The following is an 18,363-nucleotide window of genomic DNA, read 5'->3' on the forward strand; positions in this document are numbered from 1 at the left end:
CTTGGTAGGATTCAAATCTGTTCTGAAAGCGAAAAAAAAAAGAGAACTGAGTTTCAGAATGCATTCTCGACCTAGAATCGATTTCGAGATTGCATACCAAAGACAATAATCTACACGCAACTCAAGCCCCAAGCCTAGTCCCAGAAGCCAAATATGATATCAGATAGGAAAAGTCTAATTATTAAAGAACGATCACATTAAATTTCCACAATCACACCACTGTATTTATAAAAGGAAACTGTGTAAATAAACTATAAATTCTGCGTTCAATGATACAGGAAGCAGTTGGATCCTGATCTCCTCTCCTGGCTCCACACATCCCTGACACCTCCAAGGAGGGGTGGAGAAAGGAAAACAAATAAAATAGAGAATCTCAAGGTGTTAATATTACAACCAACGTTGTACCACAGAGAGACCACAGACAACAATTACCAAATAAACACTGCAATCCAAAAATGCGGCACCAATTACCCTGTGCAAAAGCAACCCCATCTCTAAGGCCTTACCCAGCCCATCTGCCCAATCATACCCATCCTCAGAAGGTTCTTGTGTTGCTGCTTCTTGAACCTTGCCAGAATGTCCTTTTTCCTCAAATAGCAGCCGTCCAAGCACAAGCGTAACATCGGTCAATAAGATAAGATAAACTGGCTTAGACAGTATGGTGCTCCTTACAAAGTTACTTCCAATTAAAGGAAACCTGAGATGTGATAGAACAACAATAAGGGCTATGCCGATCGAACAATGAAGACGGATTCTTTCAGAAGCAGAGATGGAGGAACTAATTCGGCTAGCAGTGAAAATTCTGGAGTGAAGTCTCTGGGGTTCACTACGTGGTGGTTCAGCATCGACCTTAGAAGTGGACAAATTCTGAGCCTTTGATGACGACAAGGTTATAGATGCTGGTGCTTTGCCGTCGATGTCCAGAGGAACAGTTCTTTGGTAATCAGGACTAGTCTCACATTTCAGCAGCTGAGGATCCATTTTGCTTATTGTGCCAATGGCAGCATGGCTAGCAGATTCATTTCTGATCTCATATTTTGGTGAGTCAGTGCCAGATGCATCTTCTTCACCATGAAAAGGGACTGCAATACCGCAAGGACCAATGAGTGACTGTGGTATATACGATATGTATTGAAGACAATGATGCACTAACAATCAACCATAACAATGGACACATCTTGTAAATACATTGACTAACAACATTTAAGTTTGAAAATTCCTATTACTGAAAAAAAAGTTATACTTGCTTTGGTAGTGCTGACGTGACATCATTACTGCTGTTCCCGGATTTGAAGATTCGCTAGTTATAGGTTCTCAGTGGACATCATTTTTAGTTATTAATGCCATTACTTAGTACAGGTCCATAATGTTGATGACAAGAACAAAAGTTAATGACAAAACGAATTAAGTGGTAAAATGCCTAAAATCATAAAATTTCAAACCTCTCTTTACTGGAAATTATAATTTGTAAGTTGGAAAAAGCAAATATCCCATGCAGTCAATGTTAGTGCCAGGAAACAATATTTCATGAACATTTTTAGCAAAATAAGTATTTCACGTTTCAAGTAACACACAAAAGATGCAACCTTTCCTATTAATATTTAAGAATTTGATGTGCGCATCATGGGCCAATCAAAGGATACAGAAATGGGTTTCCAGGCTCAGGTTCTCATAAGACTTCTTTTTTCTTTTTGTGGGGGTGGGGTGGGGTGGGGTGGGGGAGTGGGAGGGGGTTGGGGAGGGGTTAGGTGTGATGATGTTTGATGGTTTAGCTTTGCTAACATTATGATATTTTCTCCTCCATTTGGAGGTTTTCAAGAAACCTAAGAGATGATATACCAGTCTCCCAAGTTTTTACCACTCAATTGTATAATCCTTAGTGACCTAATTATTCCACCAAGGTAATCTTTGTTCACGATCATTGAAATCACATTATGCTAGTTAAAGTACTTACGGTCCTTGAATTCAAGTGCCTGGGAGAGAAACTTACAGAGAATGGGTTGGGAATGCATTTGAAAATTTTTTAATTTCCTTGGACACCTCTAACGCGAAAATCTATACTGCGTGAATTCATCCCTTTAACTTTATAAAACTTAAATTTCAAATACACATACACGCATGTGTATGCAAAGATAAACTCAAGGGCCATTCCCAAATTTACATTAGATTTCAATTTGGTGCCCTCATGCTGTTGCTCCCACACCAATGCTCTCTCTCACACGCCTTGTGAATTTATATTTAGTCCCAAGGCTTGCATGTTTTTGGGCACAGAAATTGATATCGCAGACTCATTGTAACAGAAGGCTTGACAGACCAGACCAGACCAGACCAAGGCTCAATTTTTTCTTCTTTTCCTTTCTTCTCTTCTGTAACTTCAATAATTCCCCATTTAGTACTTCCATCAATATCTTATATCCTCCCCTGTTATTCCCTAATATTTCCAAGCTCTCTCCCTATTCATTTCATTTCCCTAACCTGAATATCCTATAATTCTCTTTTCCTGCTCCCCCTCCCATTTAGCTTTCGTAAAGAATTTTATGAACAAGTGAAAGGAAAAAAAAACCCTAAAATCAAAATCCTAATTGCTTGGCCTCACCATTTCCTCCTGTACATTGTCAAGAATCCAGCAATTGTATCAACTGATTTCATGAGCCATATGATGGTGGCATGACATTGAAAAGTTTCAATAAGATTGCATCCATTTAAACCTGTTGTTTAATTTCTTTATCTTCAATAGATCTCTTCCCTCAGTTCGAACACATATCTAACATCACAACAATGCAAACCTCATGGAAATCTAAGATTTAACATCCATTCGATATCAAAAAATTTTCAATCAACAGAACAAGAGGAAATGCACACGAACAGAACAGATTTCAAACATTCGTAAAGCAAAGCAAAGGGAATGGAAAACAAAGTACTCTATAGATTCTTTAAATTCTTCAAGGGGGGAGGAAAGAGGGGGAGGGAGAAAAAGATACCAGTGCTTAAAGTTGAACGACGGGATTGTTGTTTCAGATTATCGAAAGAGAAATCCGGTGATGATACTGTGGTGGAATGATGTGGTTCTAATGGTGATGATGATAAATTTTGGATTCTACCACTGATGAGAGCGAGGCGATCAGATCCCCTGTCCACGATTTTTCGTCGTCGGGCGTCCCTGCCACTCGTTGCCATGTCTCTCTGCGTTTCTTTCTTCACCTGATTTGTTGCAATTTCAGGTAATTCTTCGTCCTCTCTCTCTCTCTCTCTGCTTATTTTGTCCCCCCCTCCGCAACCCTATGGGGTCAGTTCGCGGACACGATATACAGTTTCGTAATTTATGCTTCCAATTTTACCCTCTTTGTGTTATTGTTTTCCTCGGTGGTTTCGTTAAAGCCTCAGAGATTTCTCTTTAAGTTGTGAGCCCTGCACGTACGTTTTAGGTGTCAAACTAGGGGTGTCAATCGGTCGGTCTGGCTCGGTTTTGGTCCGGGTTGAGTCGGTTTCGGTATGAAAAAGTTGAAACCAAAATCGAACCAATAAGGAAATTCTGGTTTCGGTTTCGGTTTCGGTGCAGTTTGGTTTCGGTTTGTCTTCAGTTTCTTAAATCAATTTGTAACCAGGTTGGTTTTGGTTGTTGATCCAGTTTGGATTCGAATTTCCATACAAATGTATACAAAACTATGCAAATTTTGATTTTTTTTTAATGAATTTTGGAGTGTTTCGGTTTCTTACCGGTTTGGTTTCAGTTTCGGTCTGGGTTTTAAGCCGGTTTCGGTTTGGTTTCAGGTTCATCCGGTTTCTGATGCCGTTCGGTTTGGTTTTGGGGTTGCAATACTCCAAACCGAACCGAACCAATAAGGCTTCAGTTCGATTTGGTCCGTGTTGTTATCGGTTTGGTCTGATCGATTTTACCGGTTCGGTTTAGGAATTGACACCCCTATGTCAAACACATGTTTCACGTATTGCCATTAAAAATTTTAATTACTATTAAATAGGTAAGGAAGGGTATTTGTGGAAACATAAGGGACAGGTGTTGGCATGTAAGATATACATGTGCACAGGATCTAAGTTGATTGAGAGAGAGTTTCCGAAACTTGTGAAAATCAACTGCAGTCGCTGCATTGGTGCAATGAGTCCCTTGGGGCATATGCCCAAATGCTCTCAATCGTCCGAAGCTCACCGCACCTCACCGCTCACTATAAAAGATGTAAACTCTTCCCATAAGTAGGTGAGTCAATAGATTAATTTGGACCAGTTTTGGTTAGGTTTCAAACATGAACCTCAATAAGATGCATCGGTTTTGGTATGATTTTGGTTTTTTATCAGTTTACCATCGGTTTGGTCTCAATTTACTAAGTAAATATATTCTAGGTCGGTATCGGTTTCTATCAGGTTATATTGGCTTTGGTCTAGTTTTTAAGTTTGGTTCAATGTATTATTGGTTTTAATGTAGTCCAATTCGGTTTCAATCTCCCAAAAGCTCAACATGAAACATGATCCAATAAACTCATATTGATTTCGATTAGTTTCATCAAATGGAGCTAGGTTTTAACACCCCTACCTAAAGGCAGCGTGGCCCCTGCATCAACACAAGGACCAAGGAAGCACACGCATAAGCATTAATAGTAGCGGGATTTCTATTTTTCATGGTGGCGATTCGCCCCTCCCTATATCGGGGTGTAGAGGCCCCGCTGCCTCCTAGGCTTCTTTTTCCTTGATTATTTTTTGGGGCAAAGAATGCTACCGGGTTAAACATCCCTACATCTAGACACAGGGCTGGCAAAAAAGACCATCCTACCCCTTGGTTGGATTCTTGTGCGTCTCCCTGGTTGGTCCCCTACCGAGGCAGTGACCACTTGACCAGGTAACAATTCCCAGGCCTTTTATTTAATTTTTTTTTTTTTTTTTTTGGTAAACACCAAAGCCATAGGTGGCAAAGGTAGCTAATGCTTCAATCCCAAGCCCGCACCGCCTTGACTGACTGGGCTAATTGTTTAAAGACCGGTCTGACCTACTCTGATTATTAAACATGTTGGGCTCAAGTCCGACCCATTTAGTACATAGCGCAAGGGGTAAACCCGGTGGGTGCCCCACCAACCTGGCCAATTTACAAGCACGACTCGACCTGACACTTTAGCCCTACCATTTATATATATATATATATATATATTTTTTTTTTTTTTTTTTTTTTAATAGACTATGATATATATATATATATATTGATATTTTAATTAATTATTGAATGTAATTAAGTGTAATATATTTTCTAAATTATTGATGATTTAATAAAATATATTAAAGTATCTTAAATCTAAGACAGTGAAAAATCATTTAAGACCCGTTTAAGGCTTTATTGGTACATTATCCTGTTTAAGGCCTGATTATAGCCCGATTAGGAGAAGCCTAGTTAAAGCCTGATACAAGATCCACTCTTTCCTTAAATAGGTAGGTCACAATCCAATGCTATAGGCTCCTCAGGCCCAGCTAGGCCCAACCGAGATCCGACTTGACCTGAATGATTGACACTAGGGGTGTCAACCGGTCGGGCCGGTCCGATTTCGATCGGGCTTAATCGGGTTTGAAGACTTTCAAAGGCTACACCGTGTCCGCCCATTTAACTAATCGGGCTTAGTTATTGAGGGCATGGTACACTTTATATTCGATTGGTCGGCCTCGGGCTATAATCGGGTTACCTTAATCGGGCTTTAGTCAGGCCTTAACCGGGCTACGGACATGTTTAATGTTAAATGGGCTTTAACCGGTTTTTAAACGGGCCCTCTTTAAAATGTGCTCTTATATTCCGACCCACTCATACAAGCCCAAAAAAATGAAAATAAATCAATAAATGATACCAAATATAACCATTATTTAAAATGTGAACATGTCTTTACTTTTTAGTTTTTATTCTTTAATTTGGGGGGTAAAATAGGTATTCTACAATCATTAAAGGGTCGAGCCAAGTCAGTGCACAATAGGCCGGACTCGGTCGGGCGTTATTTGGTCGGTCTCGGTCGGGTGCCTGACGGTCCAAGTAGCAAAACCGAGACCGACCATTTATAAACGGGCCGGGCTCAAGCCCGACTCATTTAATAAACGGTCCGGGCCAGGCCGGTCTATAAACGGTCGGTCCCGATCGGTTTAGTCGGGTCGGGCCACGAATTGACACCCCTAATTGACACACCTAAGGTAGGGTTGTCACTGGGGGGCCAAAACCATTAAACCCAATTGGTCTGATCCGGTCTATATATAATTTTTTTAAGAACCAGCACTGAGCCAAAAATAACCGGTTATGAATTATTAAACCGCATTACCAATTAGATCCATTGGACATACCCATGTTATAATGGGCCATTGAGTCTATGGGCCTTAAATTTTATAGATTATTGTCCAAGGGCTCATAGTCCCTCATATATGTCGAGCTTGGTTCAACCAGGACCATTTAAAAAAGAAGAACCGACGTCCTCACCGATTATGCATGGGTTTTGGTCCTAAGACATGGGACTGATCATATGATCAGTTGGTGCTGGTCCTAGGCCCCATGGCACTGGTCGGATTAGAACCAGACCAATGCGAACTAAATCAAACTGACCAAATTGATGGGTGCCCTTTGATTGGGCTAGAAGGAGTATTGTAGAAGATATTACGTGTTTGTGTTTAGGATTTGATGTTGTTGTAAGTTTAGATCCTCTGTAGTAAGCGGTGAGCATCTAGGCACGAACTCAAGGGGCTTTCAGCCACCTGTTGCTCACTGCACTGATGCAGCAGCCGCAAACGATTTTTACACCTTATAAACTGAGCTTTTCTAAGAAGGCAGTTCTCTTCTTTAGATTTCCTTTGATAAATTTGTGTTTTGTTTAAAATAAATAAATAAATGACAGCCCTAGGTAGGGATTTAGGGCTAAGCATAATGAGTTTGTACTGAGTGCTATTATATGGGAGTCGAAATCGTCTACAACAAGCAGTGAGGAGCAGTGAGCATCCAACGGCTGGGATGGCCTGACCATGCACCCAGCCGTTGGATGCTCACTGCACCTCACCGACTCACCGTAAAAGATTTTGACGCATTATATGGAGCAACGTTTAAGTAATTAGTATCGGATTGGCTGTATTAGCTAATCCATATTGGTATAGGTCGGGTCATATCCATATTGGATTAGTTGTATGGTTTAATGTTGTATTTATGTGAAATGACAAGATTTACCTTAATTTGAATATTTAAAAAGTGTGTTATATTGAAAGGGAAAAGACATAGATTGCGATTTTTTTTTTTTTGGTCATCAAAGTTAGTTACAACAAGATTTTCCCTTATAATTAAAATCATTAAATTACAGTTTCATCGTAAATAAGATGAAGGTTTTCCCATCTGCTGGCCTTAGTTACAAGGTTTTTTGACATTAAATTACCAGCCTTGGTTACAATAAGGTTTTTCCATATATATAAAAGGAGAGTATTTCCTGCTGGGGAGTGTTTTTTATGCTCGCAAGAAACATCATATCATTTCCCTTGAAAGGATAAATTTTGGAAGAGGAGAGGAGAGGAGAGGTTGTAAGATTTTCTATTAGGTGGGCTAGCATAGTTAAAGATTTGTTTCCAAAACCGGTTTAGTGGTGTTGACTACAGATGGAGTAAGCAGAAAAAATCCAATATTATTGGTAAGTGATCTCTATGGAGATATTGGATTCTATTAGCACACCTTAATGGTATGAAATATTTATTACTATGTGTGGACCTAAGGTATTGTTTCCTTAATAGGGAGGAAACCCTAATTTTATTGCAGGGTTGGTCCCTACCCTCACCCCTATATATAGTTATCACTGACCCATTAATTGAGGCTAACGACAAAAAACAAAAGGGAAAGAGGATAGACCAGACCAACATTGATCGTGTTGTACGAGGAGCATACAAGAAGACATTGAGGAGTTCTTATTCTTCAGCCATGGATTCAGGTATGCCTAAAATGTGTTTTTGTAGTGTTTGTCATGCATGCTTATCGATCTTCATGAATCGTTCCGGATTTATTTTCTATCAATGGTATCAGAGTCTCGTTCATGAAAAATCGATCGGCTATACCACTAGTAATAAAAATCAATTTATTCTCCTCGAGTCGTTTTGTTTTGAAGAAACGAGAAAAGTAATATATTATATATTATTACTAAAGGACAAAACTTGCAAAGTTAAATTTAAAAAAAAAAAAGTACAGTTCAACTTATTATTATGGTTCAAAGAATTGAACCAAGTGATTTTACTTCATTACCCTTAAGCTTTTAAGTCACAATAATTGGGTTTTATTGGACTTGGGTTGGATCCATATGGTTTGACTTAGTTTTATATTTTATATTTAGAAACTTAATGGGCCAAGCCCATGTCCAGATTTGTTTAAGTGTAATGGGTTTAAAAGCTCATAGGCATTATCTCAAATGGGATGGATTGAACCAACACAATTCAAACCGGCTAAATCAAACCCAATCCAGTGAATCAGTCAATAGGTGAACCAAATTAGATTAGAAATCAAGTTAACACAAACGGATTCGTGATACGGAAGCTATCTCCAAAAGAGAGTATTGTATTACTTTGGGACGAAGAAAGTATTATGTCAAGTTGACTAAAAAAAAAAAAGGAAAGGGGGCTTTAAGAAATTGTTGTTTTGTGATGACTTCATAAGAGGTAAGATTGTAAGGACAAAGCCTTGTCACCAATTTAACTAGAGTACAACGGTAAGAGTTGTATTAATAGATAAATTTTTTAAAAAAAAAAAAAAAGGAGTCTGGTCGTGGGTGACGATAGACCCAGACTTGGTTCTATCAATTCCCATTTTTTTAAATCCTTTAAAGTAATGGGTTGTGGCTTATTTATTTCATAAAAAAAAAGGGTTTTTTGTTTCATTTAAACTGTTATGGGCTTAGACCCATGGGCATGATCTATTGGAATATATATATATATATATATATATGTATCAAATGGGATTTGTAAAGTGGGCTCTCTTATGTTTAAAAATCCCATTCCGTTTAAATTTATGGTTCATACTAAAGTCTTTAAACAGTCATCACTAAGGTATTGTCTTGATTCGAACCAGTTTTGATCTAATTCAAAATGAAATGGTTTATTGACTCTTATGATAGGTATTTATTGTGCCACTTGAGAGGATTGAATACTGTCACACCTGAGATTACAAAATCTATAATCCCGTTATATTTTGTAAGATAAAATTTTGTCCTACTATAGTTGATAGATAAATCAAATATTGTCTATTTAATGATTTATTTATATGGCATAAACTTGTTGTTTTGTGATTTTCTTGAACCAACCTCGGTTATTTTGATGGGTTCTTCAATACTATATTGTCTGTGACATCTGGTCTATAGTCTATTTATGATAAAGGTAATTTTAATGGAAATGCATTGAAATAAATGAGTTTTTTTGGTAATGGACAGTCTTCAAATAATGTCCAATGAAGTTTTTCATATTTAAATCAATTATATTGAGAGCCCCAATGTCATGTGAAAATAAAATACTATTGGTCAGCATAATGCCACTTTATCATGTACTTGGGATGTTGTAGATAATTACTTAACTGGTCAAACGAGTGGGAGGATGTAATTATATATTCTGAAATGTTGTTTATGATTCGACCAGTGGATGTATGTTCAATATACTGGGTTGAATTTAAAACAAGAAAAATGAGACCTATATTTTGTGTTCAATAACTGTTTTGGAACAGCTATAGTGTTTTGTCTTTATTCTATAATGACTTCAGAATTGTATTTCTATTTATGCATGTTTTTTGCATTGGTTTATCATTACTATGATATTAAAAAGTCATTTATGAATGACATAGGCAGAAAATTGATGGCATTTCATGTTTGCATGTCATATTTGGAACATTCTATGATGAATAAATATATTGGAGTTAAATTGGGTGTAAGCTTTCGCACATGTTTAGCTGCAAAACGCATTTCTAGGGAACCATGAAAGGGTGATGTAGATTCCACCAAAGTGACGTATCTTGTTCTTTCATGATTTTCCCTAGGGCAGCATAGTAGATGACATTTGCCTAAAGATGATGTCACCAAAGTTAAAGAAAATGACAGTAACCTAAGGATTCTGATCCCAAAGGTAAGGGGATCTCAAAAGTTATTGTTCTTTTCACAGTTAATACAAGAAAATGAGAGGACCAGTATATTTCTGTCTTAAAGGATAAGGATACAGTTTCAGCTATAACTCTTGAGTGATATAGTCATTACAGTGAATGCACATGAATCTCACCAAGTTAAGCTTTCTTATTGATGTGGTCTATTTAAATCGATTTTTGTGAAGATTTTTGTGGGTAGAGTTGGAATCTTAAAGATTAATATTAATGATGATACCTATACTCATATTTGAGATGTTATGACACAAGATCATCCAACGTTGCTTCTACATGTTGATGGTTTATTAACTATTTTCAGCATTATTTCAATGAAATCGAGTTTTTGAGTCTAATAATTGTATAGACCATAAACAATTTATGCAAATGGAATCAGAAATTGTTTAATTTTGATTTATTGAAATGACTTCTGAAATCTGTTTATACTGTTGACTATTTTGGCCTTGTTTATTCAAGCCAACAGTTAGATCTAGTTCTAATATGAACTGATATTGACTCTTATAAATGGTTCTTTTATTAGGTCATCTAGTCATACTCTCTTATATTAGTGGGGGAATAAATTATTATCCTATTGAGGGTGATAGATGTATCATACATGTTTTATTATGTATACTACACTTGTCGTTTCATAAATTTTAAGTCAATCTGGGATATTTTGATATTTCTTCGATGTTATATTTATCATCCGTGACATCAGATTTCGTCACGAGACACATAATTATGAGTTTTGACACCCATTTATGATTCAAAATATCACAAGTGCATTGTTTAAGTAATATTTCTTCAAATTTATATGTCATATTTGTACTTGTGATAAAGTTCAATTTTATTGAAAATTCATCGAGATAAAACAGATATATTATATTTGAATGATTTAAATGAACTCATTGAAGTTCTAGTGACTTATTGGTATAAAGTCTATGAAGTTGTTTATACTTACTATGGATCTAAGCCAACATTACCTTTATTTATTAAAGATTTATTGTTGTTTTTAGCCTATAAGTTATTTGGTTCATGTGCCCTATTAGCTAATTTTCTTTTGACTTGAAGAAATTATGGGGCTTTATTATGATTGACTTTAAAGTTTATGGACTAATGTTTGTATTAGATATTAAAGTCATTTGGGTTGAAAGTTTATACTTACATACAACTTCGTATATCTAACGAATTATGGATAAAGTAACATATTTCATGTGTTTTTTGTTATCATGAATAAATGTTATGAACTTTCATATTTAGTATGTTATCATTATAGAAAATGTCATATTTAGATTTTTATTTATTTATGGTAATGGCTAGAAGTACAAAACTGTCATACTAAGAATGTATTCACTTTGATAACTGTTAAATTATGATGTTATCATATTGACTATTAGGGTTTATAATAGGTTGTTTTTGTGGGCTTATGTTGAATATTTTATTAATTAAATATTGAAATAGTTTATCTTATTGTTTGCATCTAAAATCTAAACCCACGGGCATTTGGTAGCAATCCAAGTCTATAGATTTTTATAATTTCAGTGATTACGCTTCCACTTAGTGGGCTAGTTACTGAGATTGTGAAATTACTATTGACTATTCAGGATGGGTTGCAGTCGAGGAGACCATATGACGAATGACGTGCTCTTGCCACCACAGGTGAGTCTTCATTTGGTCGGTTTCGCTTGATAGTGTGAGGGTGACATTTGGGCTTCATAGCTTTAGAGGTTCTTGTCTTGCCACCACAGGTGACGGAATCTTCAAAGTGGTGTTGTTTCGAGTGTCTCGCCTTGCATGTGAAAGATTCTACTACGTATTGGGCGACCTTGCCACCACAGGTGTGACCTCGATGACGTCAATCTTTCCCCAGTTTTCTGTTTTCCTACAGTTATTGAAAACAATACTGGGATAAATCTGATTAATAGCCCAATTAGTCAGATTTAATTATATTGTTGGAAAATTTAATATGCCTTCTGTTCTTACATATTGTATATTTTGGTAAATATGTATGATTATGTTTGTCAGCTTTGACTTCTCAGCTATTTTCTGTTAAAAAAATTTGAATGGTTACCAATTTTAAGGAATGGAACTAATCCTTTAATATTTCTCTGGCCATTATGATAATAAATTTTAATCTTAATTGATGAGCCTCCTAAGCCAGTGGTTGTTAATTATGTTCAAGCTAAGGTTCTTTATGAAAATTGGAGGAATCGAATAGGTCTATCTAAAGATCAGTGAGAGTAAACTCATGAATCATAAATTTCTGTAGAACTACATTATTACAAATTGTTGACTCTATATCTAAACCATTGAGGATGTTCTGTGACAACTCCGTTGCGTTTCGTTTCTCTCATAACTATAAAGGTACTTTAAACTCTAAACACATTGACATTAAGTAATTTTTAGTCAAAGAGAAAGTTCAAGAGTCACAGATTACAATGGAACAGATTGCTACAGAAAACATGATTAGAAATCCTCTTACTAAGGGCTTGACTCCAAAAATCTTTCAAGAGCATATCACTAATATGAGACTTGTTAGTTCTTTTGATGTATTTTATTAGTGGGAGCTTTGCTCATATATCCACTTGCATCTGAGTTCAGCATTATTATATTTATGAAACATCATTATTGTTCTCGAGAATATACATGTATTTTATTATGGGCATTTGTTTATGTGTATACACTTATTTATTTGCCTCCTATAGAAAATTGAGGTTATATGTGGTGTATTTACCTCATTCGATATCTGAGGTTCCAGTCAATACACACACATCCAGTCGCTAGCAAAGCCTCGTTTGATTGAGGTCTAGTGCTAGTGTTGTGGGACATCCGAACCCAGTCCCAATGAGCTTCTTTGATTGAAGCTTGAGCATTTGAGAGACGCTTGTAGTTAATGAGACCTTCGGTATCTGTCTCATATGGCTCATTTGGTTTTCAAGCCATGACCAATTTAGAAATAGACATGATGATCACTATTGCATGTTATTTCTATACCACACTTTCATACTGTTCAGCCCAAGTCGGTGATGTTATGAGCACTTTGACGTGTGTGATCTCATATCGCTTTAGATGTGATGATCAATACGGTTGGGTGTTTGTAATTCTCATTTGGACCAAGGCATTTGGTTTAAAATGCATTCCATTCGACACTGTTTTGTTTGTGGTCACATTCAGTTTATCTAAATCGGAGAGTTGTTTTAAATAAATTTTAAAATCTAAAACTTGTGACATATGCTGCCCAAGTGGGAGATTGTAAGATTTCCTATTAGGTGGGCTAGTATAGTCAAAGATTTGTTTCCAAAATCGATTTAGTGGTGTTGACTACAGATGGAGTAAACAGAAAGAATCCAATATTATTGGTAAGTGATCTCTATGGAGATATTGGATTCTATTAGCACACCTTAATGGTATGAAATATTTATTACTATGTATGGACCTAAGGTATTATTTCCTTAATGGGGAGGAAACCTTAATTTTATTGCAGGGTTGGTCCCTACCCTCACCCCTATATATAGTTATCACTGACCCATTAAGTGAGGCTAACGACAAAAAACAAAAGGGAAAGAGGGTAGACCAGACCAACATTGATCGTGTTGTATGAGGAGCATACAAGAAGACATTGAAGAGTTCTTATTCTTCAACCATGGATTCAGGTATACCTAAAATGTGTTTTTGTAGTGTTTGTCGTGCATGCTTATCGATCTTCATGAATCGTTCCGTATTTATTTTCTATTAGAGGTGAGAGCCAGAAATAGAGGTCGGGAACGTAGGGTTTGGTCTCTAACAGAAAACATTGTCCCATGTATAAGCAACCTCTCTCTCTCTCCTCGTATGAAATGACTTTACTACTCTCCTATATACAAAACTGTTCCACCCAAGGGAGGGGAGAGCCAGAAACAAAGGTCGGGAACGTAGGGTTTGATCTCTAACAGAAAACGTTGTCCCATGTATAAGCAACCTCTCTCTCTCCTCATATGAAATGACCTTACTACCCTCCTATATACAAAATTGTTCCACCCAATTGGTGCGGTCGTCTTTGCCTCTTGTTCCTAGAACCTCTCCCTTGTAAATTATCTCTCCTACCCTTCTCAACTTGTTAAAATAAAAGGGAAGATAGCTAGGGTTGACCGGTTGGACATACAACGTTTCTAGCTTCATTGAACCTACCAATATACCCAACGGTCACATTTGGATTTTAGGTTCCACCAAACAAAAAAAATAAAAAATAAAAAAAATTTGGATTTTAGGGTTGGGAATTGGGATAGAATATACTTAAGGCTCACAATCAAGTAGTAAATCAATGGGTCGTGCCAATGTAAGAATATAACATAACATAGCTAACTCAGCTACTCAGGACTTAAATGTGAAAATTGAATGAATTAGGTGAGTGAATACAAAATATGACCCGAAAACTAGTTCTCAAACCCAATCTTATACAACAGAGAGAAGTTTTGACATAGACTTTGTGTTAGGGCAAAGAGAATTTAATTCGGGAGTGTTTTTATTTGGTATTAGGGTTCATTATATATTTATAGTGAGGATTCTTTCTCCACAAGCAATCTAAGAGAGGTATGAGGATAAGCATTGTAACCCTATTTTTCATTGATAGTGCAGCAGGATCTCATATCAACGTAGACTTAGACAATCTAGCTGAACCATGTAAATCAATGTTCATTGTGTGATTGTTTGTTCTCGTCTTCTCATTCTTTTCTACATTGTTTTAGGCCTATGTATCTATAATCACCGTTGATATTGATAATGATTGGCCTAGTTCGATCAAACATTTTTAGAAATAAAAGATTCCATCAAACATTTTTGCCCCTCAAGATATTGTGACAATTTTTTTTTTATTCATCTTCCCCTATCTCAATATCATCAATACTATATCAGACAGATATTGATATCCGATTCCAATATCAAAAAGACACATCTCTTGCCAATTCAAGTTCTGAGATAAAGTCATTGAAACAGTTGGTTCATAATTTCATATGGTTGAGAATATGAGATATAGATGATATGTCACATATAGATCATATGTCACATATAGATCATTCTCCATTTATTTGTTAATGAATAATTTTGCATCAAGTAGTTTGGGATTTTGAATGACTTCATATTCTAATTCCACCTCTTTCATTAAGATCGAGCTTTTGAATTGAACAACTCAATATGATACCAAAGCCACAACCAACAATACCTTAGTAAACAACAACTACCTAGCTTAATTGGTGAGCTATGGTGTGCAAAAAACCCATACTCACCAAGAGGTCTCAAGTTCGAGCCTCCTGACCATTACCTACTTCCCTCCCTACCTACCGAAAATAATAGAAATTTTCGATTCAAATTGATTCTTTGTTTTCTAAGGCAAAGTCCAACCGATTGTCAATCAATTTGGAATATATTGCATTTTCTAGAACTCATCTAAGTATTATATTGGATTATTGTTCACGTAACAATGGAAGATGAGATTTCCAAAAATCAAAATATTTCCAAAAAACAATACCATAGTAAATATAATGATCAAATAAGTGATATAATAATGAAAAGGCAACCGATTGTCAATCAATTTGGAATATATTGCATTTTCTAGAACTCATCTAAATATTATATTGGATTATTGTTCACGTAACAATGGAAGATGAGATTTCCAAAAATCAAGAGATTTCCAAAAAACAATACCGTAGTAAATATAATGATCAAATAAGTGATATAATAATGAAAAGGCTCCAAGATCCCCTAAGTTGCCAGCATTTGCTAAAGTTTAAAATTTGGATTGAACGTAATAGAAATTTCCGATTCAAATTGATATATAATGATCAAATAAGTGATATAATAATGAAAAGGCTCCAAGATCCCCTAAGTTGCCAGCATTTGCTAAAGTTTAAAATTTGGATTGAACGTAATAGAAATTTCCGATTCAAATTGATATATAATGATCAAATAAGTGATATAATAATGAAAAGGCTCCAAGATCCCCTAAGTTGCCAGCATTTGCTAAAGTTTAAAATTTGGATTGAACGTAATAGAAACTTTCGATTCAAATTGAAATCAATCTAGTCGTTACCAAAATAAAAAAGGTAATTTACAATGCCTCCCCCTGGAGAATGCCAATATTATAGGGACACCCCTTTTCTTTTATCAAATTAGACTCGGACCCCCTGCTGTCAGTCTCTGTTAAGTTATGTTGTGAAATGACACTTTAGCCCTTATGAATAAAACACTCTTATTATATTATACCAAAAATACTCATTTATTCACCCTTATCTTTTTTATCACTTTCTCTCATTCCTTCTTTTTTTTCCCTACCTGCGACCTGTGAGTCCGATGAGATCCAAACTACCCGAGCTATTGTTGCCGGCAAGTTGTGCGTGCACTTCCCATCGCTACCATCTTATGTCGTCGATGAAGAGGTTTGGTTATGTTTTTTTTTCCTCTTTTATTCATGTTAGGTCTTCACTTTGTTCCAAGTTCATTTTTAAGGGCAGACTGAGGGATCAAAAGAAACTTGTGGCGCAATTGATTCAGTTTTCTCATTTCAAGGGACAACAACTTTTTTGCATGGTAATCTGACGCCCCCTCTTCTACTTCCTCAAAGGTTGATTCAGTTTTCTCATTTGGTGAATCTCCAGCATTTTCAGAATAATCCTTTACTTTTTCATCATGCAGAGCAGAAGATCCCCGGCCTGGATAAAAATTGACCTTCTGCATATCATTTTCTTCTTCTTGATAGCTGGTATAGCTGGTAACATTTTCTACGTCTAAGCTAGCTCTTTCGTAAACTCTATTGCTGAGAGTAAGTGTTTATGTTGAACTATTGTTTTTTATTTTTTTATTTTTTTGAAATTAAAATAAGATGTAGGGTTCTTGTTGTTTTATGTTTCATGGTAGTGGAAAATCAAACGAGGTTTTCCATTTGAGGTTTTGGAGATTGTTATTGAAATTTCTAATGGTAGTTGATACTTGTTTTTTATTTTTCCTAACTGAGGTTTCTGGTAGGGATGGATTTGGGTTCTCCAGATACGAAATTAGAAGAGATTAATGATGCTCAAAAAGAGGAAGGTTCCTTTTCTGTTGGAAAACTAGACCTTAATCTTGCAGTGACTAGAGAAGAAGGGAGTGATGCTTATGGCCATGAGACAGTTACAGTGGATTTGAATCGGCAGAGGAAGCATGGCTCCCCTTTCTTTCCTGCTAGTGTACGGTGTAAAGACTTAGATTCCTTTTCCATGAAATCCAGTTTGCCTGGGAGGACTGAAATTGAACACGATGAGGTTGGGAAAAAATCTTTTATTCATGATCCGGAGGGCTTGCGGTCTCCATTAAAGGACAAGCATTACCAAGGTGAAACTAGGTCTTTATCTTACAGTCCCTCTGGCAAATCTTCATACCTAGATGACTTTGACATGTTTCCGAATGAAAGAAATGAATATAAAAATAAAAGCATCAAAAGGTTAAGACAAATTACAGTAAAGAACGCCAAAGCTGTTATTTTTTCTTTGGGCGAGCAAGAACACAAGGGTAATTTTGGTACTCCTTTATTTTTAAGGGCAAAATGGGTTTTATAAAAAGAATGAACTGTTGATGTCAGTATTCTTGGTATATTCTGCAACATTGACTGACGACAGGGGATCCAAGTTTAATTTGGTGAAAGATAAAGAGTGTCCCTATAATATTAGCATTCTCCAAGGGTAGCGTTGTAAATTACCCAAAAAAAAAGTTGAATTCCATTAAGTCAGTCTCAATTAACATTGATTCTTTGTTTTCTAATGTGGAGACCAATCAATTGTCAATCAATCCGGGACATATTGCATTTCTTTGAATCAGTCAAGTCGTTACCCAAAAAGAAGGTCCCAATTAACATTGATTCTTTGTTACCTAAGGCGGAGTCCAACCGATTGTCAATCAATTTGGAATATATTGCATTTTTTAGAATTCATCTAAGTATTATATCGGATTATTGTTCACGGAACAATGGAGGATGAGATCTCCAAAAATCAAATGATAAATTTGAATCATTCATTTTTTAAATTTTTTTCTTTTTAATTTAAACTGCCTATTTACTCTGTGATATGAGAGAGTGCACAATTAAGTGGAGACCGTGGCGGTGGGTTGCCCAAATGGTTAGGGTGAATTGGGGATTATGTGGATAGGCGCACAGTCTAAGGTTCGATTCCCCATCTGTGCATCTGTGATTTAAATAGAGACCGTGGTGATGGGCTACTGCATTAGTCTCCCCGAGGATTCCTCAAGGATTA

General features: G+C 36.2%; 1 protein-coding gene across 1 annotated transcript; it reads right to left on the reverse strand.

The window, feature by feature from the left end:
• Positions 1–224: 224 nt before the first annotated feature.
• Positions 225–3,272, reverse strand: LOC122062395. The gene is made up of 2 exons (XM_042626010.1): positions 2,982–3,272; positions 225–1,082 (listed from the first exon to the last, which is right to left on the reverse strand). Exons 1-2 carry the CDS (start codon positions 3,175–3,177, stop codon positions 388–390), a joined length of 891 nt encoding a protein of 296 aa, XP_042481944.1. The 5' UTR covers positions 3,178–3,272; the 3' UTR covers positions 225–387.
• Positions 3,273–18,363: the final 15,091 nt, after the last annotated feature.

The sequence above is a fragment of the Macadamia integrifolia genome, unplaced genomic scaffold (genome assembly GCF_013358625.1).
Source record: "Macadamia integrifolia cultivar HAES 741 unplaced genomic scaffold, SCU_Mint_v3 scaffold1019, whole genome shotgun sequence".
NCBI lineage: Eukaryota > Viridiplantae > Streptophyta > Magnoliopsida > Proteales > Proteaceae > Macadamia > Macadamia integrifolia.

Bases quoted from the DNA above. Each gene is read 5' to 3' on its own strand.
- LOC122062395 (XM_042626010.1), bottom strand. From the start codon at position 3,177: ATGGCAACGAGTGGCAGGGACGCCCGACGACGAAAAATCGTGGACAGG. The intron at 1,083-2,981 runs GTATCTTTTTCT...GCGGTATTGCAG, and splicing joins TCGTTCAACTTTAAGCACTG to TCCCTTTTCATGGTGAAGAA.